Below are 12,188 nucleotides of genomic sequence, written 5' to 3'. Positions count from 1 at the left end.
CTGTTTGAAAGAGAAATACTGAATTCCCAATTCTGTTTCTCCATCTGGATAACATTGAAACAGGAAATTATTATGTGGCAAAATATAGTTTTAAATCATCATAGGATTGTAGAATGGTTGGGGTTGGATGGGACATTAAAGATCAACTCATTCCAAGGCCCGTGCCATGTGCAGGGACACCTTCCACTATCCCAGGTTGCTCAGAGCCCCATCCAGCCTGGCCTTGGACACTTCCAGGGATGGGGCAGCCACAGCTGCTCTGGGCAACCTGTGCCAGGGCCTCAGCACCCTCACTGGGAAGAATTTCTTCCCGATATCCAATCTAAACCTGCTCTCTGTCAGTGTGAAGCCATTACCCCTTGTTCTGTCACTCCAGACCACTGTCAAAGTGTTTCTTGGAGTCTCTTCAGGCATTGGAAGGTGCTCCTAAGTCTCCTCCTAAATTCTCTTCTTTTCCAGGCTGAACAATCCCAGTTCTTTTGGCCTGTCTCCATAACACAGGGGCTTCAGCCCTCTGGCCATATTAATGGCCTTCTCTGGACCTACTCCAACAGGAGAGAGTCCAGATCAGAAATCAAAGGAATTCTTATTGATATGATGTAGAGATTTCTGTGACTGATGGCCCTCACAATTGCACCAGATTTATGGGATACCAGTCTCACAAGATTTAATGCGGGCATGAGATCCACCTGTGTGAGATGTGTGAATCCTCATGCTGAGGGGTAAATGGACATTTACACTCAACAGGTTTAGTGTAACTACACCAAAATATAGCCCAAATTGGCTATTAGGTCTTATTGTAGGTTTTTTTAAACTAGTGATAAACCTCCTAATGGCTCCAGAGATGAAAAGAATTGGAGCAATGTACAGTCCATTAATTGCTTTTGCCTCTTCCTTAGCTGAGCCTTCCCTTGGAGAGACAGAGCAGATTACTGTGCAAATATTCAGTACCAATTCTCATAATATAACTCTCCCTTCATTCTGTACCAGTTGTGACCGTATAACTCCCTTCACCATCACTCTAAATTTACCTGAACATGAAAATTTTCCCCTGAATTACTTAACCTGGAGACACAGATTCATGATGCTTTTGTTTTTGTTTGTTTTTCCATCTCACAGGCTTTTGTCATTGCTGTCACCTCTGATTTCATCCCACGCCTTATGTATCAATATGCATACAGCCAGAATGGAACCATGCATGGCTTCATCAATCATACCCTCTCATACTTCAATGTCAGCCAGCTCAAGGCTGGGACACAGCCAGAAAACTCCTTGTTTGCACAGGAGGTTTCATTCTGCAGGTAAAGTGCTTGTAACGGCAGTTTGCATAGTTGAGGGAATTTCCTTGGCTCTTATGTCATTTTTCAAAGTGGGAATTGATAAAATTCACTTATATGGCCACATATTCAGCAATATTCATGTCCCTTTGAAAATGTGGTTCTGGAAGTGCTGCTTTTAGAGAATTTTCACTGTATTACAAGGTCTTTAAAAGGGTTTTTTTCAGGGCATTAAAAGGCAAAATATACAATTTAGACAGACTTGATCCACAGAAAAAAGCAAACTAACACTTTCTTTACTGACAGATACAGCTTTATACATTAAAAATAATGATTTTTTTAAATGGACACCCAGTAATTAGAACCAGATTTTATTTTATTTCATGATTTTATTTATTTTATGACAGGCTTTCTCTGTCTTTATTAAATTCAGTCCTTACTTGCTGAGATAGGAGTTTTCAATATATTATACTTATCTTTAGAACCTGCACCAGTCGCCATGTACCTGTCTTCTATTTCAGATACATCTTTTCTGATTGGGGAAAACAGGCTCAACTTCATTTAAAATATGTCCCAAATACTAGATACATATAGAGTAGCTCCAGTTTGTATGAGAAATCACTAATGTGGCTCCAGCTTTCAAAGTAACTTGGTATTTTTGTAATAATATACAGAAATTCAAAGAGCTGGCTTAAGGCATTACAGCCCAACAGCCTGTCTCCCCTTCCTTCTTGAGTCCCTTAAAATCACCCTGTGCTTGGTCTCTGCAATGGCACAAAATAATTATAAAAGTTCCTCTTCCATTTATTTAAGGATAGCCTTAATGTAGAGTGGTTTTCCATCCCTTGCTTTGATGTGCAATATATTTCACACTGATTTTAAGTGGAGTATATATCTTGCCCAACTATAACTCACAAAATGACACATCACAGTTTCTTCACTGGAAGCAGGGTAAACAGGGAAAGAAATCTGTCCCTGTCACTCTGGCAGTGCTGTTGGCATTGCCTTTGTGGGGAACCTACCTTCTCACCTTGACTGCAGCAGAGGACAGATGAATGCACTCCTAATTTTTAAGCAACTTACAAGCTAGTGAGCTCTGCAATTCCCCATTTCTGCAGCTGGGACTTGTTAGCAAAGTGTTCCCTGTTAGAGTATGCAGCATCTCCAGACTTTCAGATCTGTAAGTCTGTGAAATGCTTTTCCACTCTAGCACTTTTTAATTTTTCATCCCTAAATTCGCATGTGTTTTCTTTCAACAAGCATCTTGATCCACTTCACTGTGATTTTGCTACTTTCAGTATGCTGCTTTTACCTTGTTCCAGCCACTGGCCTCTGTTCATAGATGTGTAAGTGCTGGTGTGTTTGCAAATATGTACATTAACAACAGGGTGAAAAGCACTCCGCACATTAGCATGGTCATACACAGCCAAATACTCAACAGAGCCCAAATACAGGGAGAAGGGAATCATCTACACTGTGTTCAAAAGTGGTCCCTGCCTGATGACACCATCTGAGAGACTGAGAAGAGGAAAAATATTAATGTGTTAGTATGAGTAAGACAGAACTATGGGAACATTTCTCTTATCAGGAGACATTCAGGAAAATATGTCAGCATCCACAAACACTGTTTCTCATTATCATCTGCCTCATTTGAATCTTACCAAAATCTCAGCTGTGGACAGAGCTATCACTGTGATAAAGTATGGTATCTCTAACTTGCGTCCCAAGAGACAGGCAACCAAACACTGCCCCTCAAGCTGGAAATAAAATCGGTATTTCTGTTTCTGGCAAATGCATTGGGAACAAGCTGACCTCTCTTATTCTTAGATTTCTGTGACCTCTGGAAATAAATGTGGTTATAATGAGGCTGCATTTTTCTCCTTATGGGCATTGCCAGAGATTAGGTATCTTAAAAATAACCATAACAAGCCAGAAACAGCTCTGCCACTGAACATACAGAATACATTCTTCAAATATTTAGAGCAGCATTTTTTTTAGTGCTGTGAAATCTTTGGCACTGCTTCCAAAAAACAGTTGCTGTAAAGCTGTTCTCATGCACAGTATTAGTTGTAATTTTACTTTTTTTCTTTCAGGGAAAAATATGTCTGGCTGAAGGCAAAATAGTAGCAAATCTTGCTAAGATATGGGTTATTTTTGTTGGTTTTTCCCTTTTAATCCTTGTAGCCTTGTATGATGATGGAGTACATACAAACATACTGGTCACACTGAAAAAAGGAAGCAGCAGTCATTCAAGGGACTTTTCCTTTAACATGGGTCTGCTCCAACATTCAGCAACTTTTTAAAGTGTCTTTAAATTTATTTTCTTAATGTCATGGGATTAATCTCATCTGTTCCTAATGATCAGTGGTGGATGCTACCTTTTTTCCCAGACTAATATTTTCTTACTCCTGCACTGCAGATTCTGTGATTATGGATGTTTTCTCCAATTTCTTCTAAAGGCCAGCTGAAGAAGGAAATTAAACAGATTAGCTTATTTGGACTGATTTGAAATTCCACCTATATACATAGTTAGATTTTTTTTTACCAGTCTTTTTTTCCCCCACACAGTAAATTTCTGAAATACATTAACATTGTCTTAGGTCTATCTTCAATTCCTTCCACCCAGCTTCCCCTCTCCTACAATTCTCTACTTTCAGTGCACATTTTTCTATTCTTCCTGATAACTTTTCTGTGCTCTATTCTTCAACCACGTTGACCACTTCATATTCTTGTCCTTTTTCTGTGGAATTACAGTTGCTTGCTATTTTGGAAACACAGTTGTCTTTGCAGCACTGCTTGGTTGCTGTTCCTACCATATCTGCTGAATCAAATATTTTAAGAGTAAAGTATTGAAGAGGTGAGGGAATCGGAGAATCACAGAATATCCTGAGTTGGAAGGGACCCACAAAGATCATCAAATACTGACCCTGTACAGAGGACCCCAAAAATGACACAAAAATTGGAGGATATTGTCGAAATGATTCTTGAGCTAAAAAGATGGTCTTTGTAAAAAATAAACTACCTGTAGAATCTAGGGGTTAGAAAAGGCCCTTTGGAGTCCCATGTGCCAGAGAATAATTAAAAAAGGAGGTGGAAAGGAGGCCCAGCTACCTCATCTATAGCTCTGGCAACATTTTCCTTCATGATAAATAATTTGCTAGTGTTCTGTTGAATGTAGGGTTCAGGCATCACAAGCAGTGTGATTCCCAGCTGAGCCAGGTGAAATTTCCAAGGGATCTGATGTCCTGCAATACTTACATAGTTTGTGAAGCTCAGAATGCATTAAATGGAAAACCCATCACAGTTGGTGACCCTTCCAGGTGAACCTGGGCTCCATTTCAAGACTGGGATTGATTTATAGTGGTCAGCAAAGTCCACAAGAAACTCAGTGGCTTTCCTTGGCTTTGATGTTCAAGCAGATTAAGTTCAAGGGAACTGACTTTGGCCCTTGATGCAGCACTCATACAGATTTGAGCAACATGTGGGAGTCCACAATGTCCAGAAAAGTACTGTGGGGGGGGGGGGGAATCTGGCAATGCAGGAACAGCACAGGAATCCTAAGACAGGACTTGTGCATGCACTGCTGAGCAAAACCATCCAGGGGCTAACACAGACCAGGGAGTTCTTCCCTAAATTAACACAGCCCCCAATTTAAAGTGGTATTCTTCTTCCCATGGGCTGTACCTCATGTCCTTTGTCTCCAGAAGCTGCAGCACAGAATGACATCCAGCATTCCAGACTCAGTTTCTTGGGGGTGGGGAACAGCAGGATGTAGGGAATGCATGGACTGCAAATGTGTAGTTTAACATGCAAAACCATGTGGGCAGAACCTGAAGGTAATTTTGGCAAGCGCACCTGCAAACTGAAGCTGGCAGATTTTATATATGAACCCTCTCCATTATTCCCCAATGGAGGCTTTTGCACAGTCTAATGAATCTTACTGTCAGGATGGGTTTTGTGGTATTCAAAACAGATTTTCCCTTTCTTAATTTCATCCCATTACTCCAAGTCAAACACTGGAAACAGCACTAAATTATCCCTTTCAGTCCTAAGGGCACAATTTGTGCATGGTTATCATGTCCAAGTGTGGCTGTTACTTACCAAAGTGGAGCAATACATGTGCTGCTCTTTAATCTTCCCGATGAGTCAGTCTCCTCAGCCCTTGTACTGTTCTCCTGAACTACCTTTAATTTGTCGCTGTCCTTTTTTTTTCTTTTTTTTTTTCCTTCCCCCCCCACCCCCCCGGAATCGGCACAGCTGAATGGCTGAATGCAGTAATCCAGGTGTGGATTTACCTGGGCTGTTCAGAGGAAGGCTAGTTCCCCGCCCCAGCACCATTGTGACTTTTCTTGATACACCCACAAGTCATGCACTGTCCTGCTGCCATATTTCAAACTTGTGCTAACTTGCTAGCCTCTGCAAGCTCCAGGCTATTTCCACTTTCAAACACTATCCCTTCAAAATCCTTCAAGTGTTTTATTTTTAATTATTTTCCATTTCCCCATATTATTCTCATTGTGTTTCCTGTCTCCACTGCTTTCTGTGTTTCCTGCTATTTGCAAAACTTTCCAATTTAGGAGCATCTGTGATTTTTATTAGCCTGTTGTTTACTTCCAAATGATTGATGATAATACTAAAAGCAACAGTCTTTACACCAAACCACTAAGGCTCTGTTTTATCCTGTCCAAGGCCAGACAATTAATTTAGGAAGTGCCTTCCCCATGGCTCCCCCTTTCGTTAATGCAAAGACAGGAATCACCAAAGCATGAGTCACATTTTATGTGGGCTGAATTATTCCCTAAATTAATCAAGTTTCAGGTGAAATGAATGCAGGTTTGTCTCCTTCAGTCTGAAAATGCCTTGGACTATCTCTCTGCTTTCATTTCAGCATTTTATTATGTCTACATTGATGTCAATTTACATTATAAAATAAAGGGGACTTCTGTCAATTCCCTAAAATCTGGACATTTCAAAAGTTAAAAGAATGTTCTAACTTTGTTACAACTGTGAAAACCAGACTGGTGTATTAAATTTAGTGGAGGTAGTCCAGCTCGAATTCTAAAGTTGTATTTCATAATAGGGGTTGAAGTGAGAACATCTGGAGGATTTGATTCTTTGAGTTTTGTGATCAGAAAATGCACTAATCACAGCAATTGGTGCTGGAGGAAATTGCGGTAACTGTGATAACTGACCTGTTTCCATCTCCAGGTTCAAAGACTACAGAGAACCACCTTGGTCCCCACACCAGTACGAGTTTTCTAAGCAGTACTGGGCAGTCTTGTCCGCTCGCTTGGCTTTTGTGATACTATTTCAGGTAAGTCTGCTGAGTGGCTTCACTTTCAGACACAGAAATATCATCATAGATGGATCCAAATGCATGTTCCAAACCAGGCAATGTCTAATAGACATGGAAAGCGAGATCCACAGCTTCCTTAGCCCTTGGTGTTAGCAGTGATCCCCAAACTACCCCAGGCTTTTGAATGTTTAAGTGGACTTTGTCAACTTTCATACTCTCAGAGGCACCACTTGTAGAAAGCACATAAATGCTGTGTAAGCTTGTTAACGGTTGTTCTTTACCCAAAACAAAAAATAAACAGAAGTAATAAATCATCGAAAAGTTTTTCTACTCTCTTGAATGGAGCAGCGTAAATTGTCCCCAGTGTGAGGATTTCATTAGCAAGGGATTTGCCATCATGGCTTGCCTTTCCATTGGCTTCCTTTTGCCCTCTTCAGTGATCTGGGATCCTTCCAAAACCAAATTGGGCCCATCCCTCTTTTTCAAATCTGTCTTTTTTTTTTCCCCACCTGCCAAGCGTTCCCAAGTTTCTATGAATCTTGCCTGGTTTGTATTGCCCTCTTCTGCTTCTTTACCGTGCCTTCAGTAATTTTCCACCACTGGCTGCAAAGCACTTGAAAGCAACTGCTTCTGCTGGGCTTCAAACCCTCTGCCTGCTCTGCCAGAGAACATTCCCTGCTTAATTGGCTCCATTGTCTTGGATGGGGATGGAGAGTTCGTGCTAGCAGCCCTGTCAGCCAACTGCTCCCACACGTTTCCAGGCATTACACAACTCACCTCTCAAAGCACTATGACAATACAAACCCTCAAAGCATTTCTTACCCATAGATTTCACAAGCAAGCAAAACTCTTTGCCCAGTCTGCTTCCTGCTTGATGTTATAAGCAGCACCTGTAATCACCTTGACACCTGAGGTTTGGGATTTTGGCTTGCCCAGTGTGGCAGTGTAAAAAACAATCCTGCTTGTCAGCAGACAGAAGGATTTGAGGACAGAATGGCCATGAAGTTGTCTGCTGTGTGCTCAGGCCACACTGGAAACACACGGGTATCTTTGCCTTGTGTTTCAGGATTTTTGATGGTATTGGAGGATGTCCTTATGTTAATGGATTCTGAACTCAGGAATTGCATGTTGAGAACTGAGCACCTTTGGATGCCTGTAAAGAATAATGTTGGTTTAGCTACTAAAGTCATAGATTATTTGATGATTCCATGTCCTTTCCTATTTCAAACCTAACTGAAGCACGTGTTTAATTCAGCCTCTACACTGAGGGGTAGCTGTGCACAAACCCGAGCTGCTCCTTGAAGTAAAGCCTTAATCAACTGCTTAATACCACACATCACCAGCAAAATGTGTTTGACATCTGTCTCATAGCTATAACAAAGGTTTGGTTTTGCTCCAGTGCGAGTATTTTTGAGTTTTCATGCTTGCTTCACATCTGCTGCTGTGCTTGCAGAACCTGGTGATGTTCCTCAGTGTTCTGGTTGACTGGATGATCCCTGACATCCCCAAGGACATCAGTGAACAGATCAAAAAGGAGAAGACTGTGCTTGTTGACTTCTTCCTGAAGGAAGAGCACGAAAAGCTGAAGCTGATCGAAAGCTTTATTGCACACGACAAGCAGAAACGCAGGAGCGGGACCAAAAGCAGAAGGACCAGAGCTGCCAGCTTCTCCCAGTGTCACCGCAGCCCCAAGGGCAGCTTCACCTCCTTCAGCTCACAGCACACCGTGGTGTGACTCCTGAGGGAGGGAACAGCCTGTGCTTTCCTCTGCTTACTACATGGTGTGATAACTGAGCCTAGAATAAGGGAAGGAGAGAAGGGACAGGGAGTAAAAGGAGGCTCTTTTGCTTCCTTAGAATCTCCAGGTGTGAGTGGCTCTGTTACAATTTAAATGCCCTCTGGGCTGCAGCATTTCCAGATTTCATCCAGATTTCATATCACGTGAGATAAGGGATATAGTGGGGCTGTAGCTGATAATGCACGCGAGTTGGGAAGGCATGCGGGAATTCTCTTGGCAGGAATTCTCCTGGCAACCATCCCTCCTCCTGCAGATGCCCGATGGGGCACTCCTGCTCTAGTCTCTATCCTTGGGCAGGTTGGACTGACTGTGGAGGAGGACTGACCATGGAGAAGGACTGTCTTTAGAGAAGAACTGACCATGGAGAAGGGCACACACCTCATGGTCTCATGGGCTGCAGCTGCCAGCAGAGGGTTTGCAAACATATGGAGTCTGAAGGAGTCTGTGCTTTCCTAACCTACACTGCCAGAGGGTGCCACCTCTGGAGGGCACGCAGGGCTCTGGGAGACGTGGGAACAGAAGGAATTTAAATCACTGGGCACTTGCATGTATGGATATATTGTGCTTTGCTTAGCGGTAGCTGGAATGCATGTGCTGATGAGCAGGGAGGCCATCAGAATGGCTGAAGCTCCCAGAACCAGGGAGCTCCTTTGCACCCATTGTCCTGAACAAAAAGCTGAAAGCCAAACCTTGCATGTTTGATTCTCCTCTCACTTAAACTTGGAATTCAGCCAGTGTCAAGAAGAATCATGCCACTGAACCACCAGTGCAAAGCTGAGGAGTGAGAATGGAAATCAAGCCCTGTAAATCATGTGGCATCTCCATGTACACTGTATGTAAAGTAACCAAAATTGCTGCTGTTGTGATTTACTGTAAAGTAAAATATTTTGCAGAACTGCATTTTACTGGAAGGTAAACATATTCACTAACCAATTTTTCACCTACAAGCATTTAAGGAATAACTTTACCCTGTCACTAATGAAAATTAAACTTTAAAAATCTGTTTCTTTTCCTGTTGATTTTGTCTCTAACCCAGCTTGAAATTCAGAGTCTGGACAAAAGGTTTTCTTCTCATTTTGTCTTCTCAACAATACTTTCAAAACCAGAAAAAATACAAACCAAAAGAAATACTTCCGCTTCAGCTATTCTAGTCAGGATTTCTCTTTAACATAATAATGTTATTTTATATATATATGAAGCCTAAAATTTTACAAAATTTTACTAATGTCTTAGAAGATATTTCTCTGTGAAAACTTGTGGTACATAAACAGAGGTGCAAAAATAATTTCTGTATTCATTCAGTGCCCAAATTAAGGCACCTCAAAATGGGAAAACTTTTTCAGGCAGGCTGAAATGAAAAAAAAAAAATCTCAGAGTTTTGTTTTTAAAATTTACTTTTGGGTTATGTATTCCTTCAACATAGAAATGGAATTTGAAAAGATAATGTCAACTGAAATAAAATCACAAATGTTTAACTTTGTTGAAAAAAAGTGAGTCCTCTCCAAAGGTTTTCCTCTTTTTTCCTGTCAAAACTCCTTGTTTTGTTTTGTTTTAATTTTTTTAGGTGATTGAATGACTTTTTTTTGTTTGTTGTTTGCTTTTTAAGTCTTTGGCTCCCTTATGGAAACCTGTGACAGGGCTGAGACATAACCTTTGATTTCTTCCTTCTAAGATCAACATTTAAATGAGGGAACGGTATCTCCTCAAAAACAAGTTGTCTTATTTTACTTTCAAAATGCCAACAAAGCCCTGTTGGGGATTCCATGGTCAAATGTATTAAGAGAGTCAATATTAATAGCATCTATTCCCTCTTTTACACCAAGAGGATGTTCTACTGTTGGACCTGGGGATTTGAAACTGTTGGGGCTTTGAAAGTATCTGTGCTTGTTTTTTGCAACCCTAGTTTTTTGAAATTCAATCAATTCTCTTGTCCTAAGGTGACGTTATGATGCATGTGTGTTCTGTGTGTTCTGTTTATGCTGGATATCATGTTCTGTGCCTTCAAGACTGGCTCTGAAGAGTGAATGTTTTGTTTTAGTTTTGGTTATCAGCCTGCTCCCCCACGGCTGGTGGGACACACACACAGGGCAGTACATGGTGCTGCTTTTGCTTTTTGCTTGGCTTTTCACTTTGCTCTCGCCCTTGCTTCTTCTTTGCTTCTGCTTTGCTCTTGCTTTTTCCTTCTTCTCATTTGCTAGTTTAGCTAAGCAGTCCACATTTTCCCTGGATTGTTTCTCCTTTCCCTTTTTTGGACCTACTTGAACCTGCTCCGGACTGGGACCTGGAAACGCCGAGAGTTTGCACCTTGTGGCTGCAGCAGCTGCCCCAGCACCAGAGGGACTGAGAACAGAGCAACCACTCCTGAGAGAGACTTTCTGAATTTGTCGTCTCTTCAGAGCAATGAAAGAGTGTTGTCATCCGGTCTTGTTCATTTTGTGTGCTGGGGAGTGCTTTGCCTGTTAAATAAACACTTTCTTTTCACTTCTCTCTGAGGAATCCGTGGGTTTGCTTTTTGGAGGGGCTCCCTTTTGGAGGTTTTCTCCGAAATTTGCCCTAAACCAGGACGTCTCTTCACTCCAAAAAGCCTCTGATGGGGAGAAAATATCTTTCTAAACAGTAGAAATATCAATCTTGTTTGTCATAATTCTTCCTCTCCTTTTTCCAGGAATGTGGGAGGGTGTGCAGAAATGGATTTAGAAAGGAATTGCTCACAGGTTGCACGGCGATGAAGGATGTTCAGAATTAAGGGTTTCCTTAAAATAGCACCATTTTGTACATTTTGTACACTCTCCCTCCACCCAGGAAATACCTTTTTAAAAACTGTGAGTCACTCCAAAGCAATCAGAAAAATGTTATTCCAAAGTTGAGTGCATGAGGCTGTTGTTACATAGGATTTCCATAACAAGCAACTGAAATGCTAGCTGTGGTCCAAAAATTATAAAGTTGTTCTTGATTTCCTGGCACAAGGAACTAGAGAAGCCAGCAGATGCACACTGATGCTCTGCAAGTTCTTCTGAGGTTTATATATTTCACCCAAACAAGGCTGGGAAAGAAGCATGGCAGCAATCCTGGCTGATGTCCAGATGGTATCACAAATGGGACAGGCAGCTTAATTATCTTTATCTCTGATACACTTGCTGTTTCCCCCTTAAACTTGAGAGTTTAATTCACTGAGGATTCCTGCAGGTTTGATAGCTGACTCAGGTGGACTCCCTGAGGATTGCACCCTTTGTTGTATTTCTATGGCAACCTCTGGATTCTCCTGACACTGCTTCCCATCAGCTGCTGTAATTGTAGATCCCTGATCAGGTATTTGGGCATTCTCAGGTTCCAGCTTATCTTTTTTGGACAAAGCCAGACTTTATCTCCCCCTTTTTTATTGGCAGGATAATTTTAAGTCCACCCACAGAGCTCCCCCTTCCCAAAAGTTGTGCTTCAGAAGCAGAGAATGACTGTTCCAAGAGATGTGCATGGGGATGCTCCATGGGGACCAAGGGGATAGAGATGCAAGTAGAGGCACAAGGGTAACAAAACCTGTGGGCTATTGTCACGCCTTGCTTTAGCAATGAAAACCAGCTAAAAACTCTGCAGGGAAAAGGGGGGAAAAAGTAAGCAGAGAAGGAATTGCATACAAATTTAGTGCAGAATTTCAGTATTGGACCACTCCAGATATAAAGTAGAAACCCCAATTAAACAGGCAAACAAATGAAAAGCAGCATGTCTGTGTGTGTGAGTAGCTAGCACCACACTGGGTGCTACAGCTAGTACCAAAACTCCAGATCCAAACTCTAGTATGCATGGAGCTTAATCAATAGGA

At 41.6% G+C, this 12,188-nt stretch overlaps 1 protein-coding gene across 1 annotated transcript in view; it reads left to right on the top strand.

Annotated features, from left to right (window-relative positions):
- Positions 1 to 8,308, top strand: part of ANO2 (anoctamin 2) — a 147,857-nt gene extending 139,549 nt beyond the window's left edge. Inside the window, exons 23-25 of the mRNA XM_058022401.1 lie at positions 1,120 to 1,301; positions 6,486 to 6,591; positions 8,027 to 8,308. Of these exons, the coding sequence (XP_057878384.1) occupies positions 1,120 to 1,301; positions 6,486 to 6,591; positions 8,027 to 8,308 (570 nt within the window). The remainder of the gene's footprint in view (positions 1 to 1,119; positions 1,302 to 6,485; positions 6,592 to 8,026) is intronic.
- Positions 8,309 to 12,188: the final 3,880 nt, after the last annotated feature.

This window comes from Melospiza georgiana, chromosome 4 (assembly GCF_028018845.1).
Source record: "Melospiza georgiana isolate bMelGeo1 chromosome 4, bMelGeo1.pri, whole genome shotgun sequence".
In the NCBI taxonomy this organism is placed as follows: Eukaryota; Metazoa; Chordata; class Aves; order Passeriformes; family Passerellidae; genus Melospiza; species Melospiza georgiana.
The sequence above is the reverse complement of the archived record's forward strand: the minus strand, read 5'-3'. Positions and strand labels throughout refer to the sequence as shown.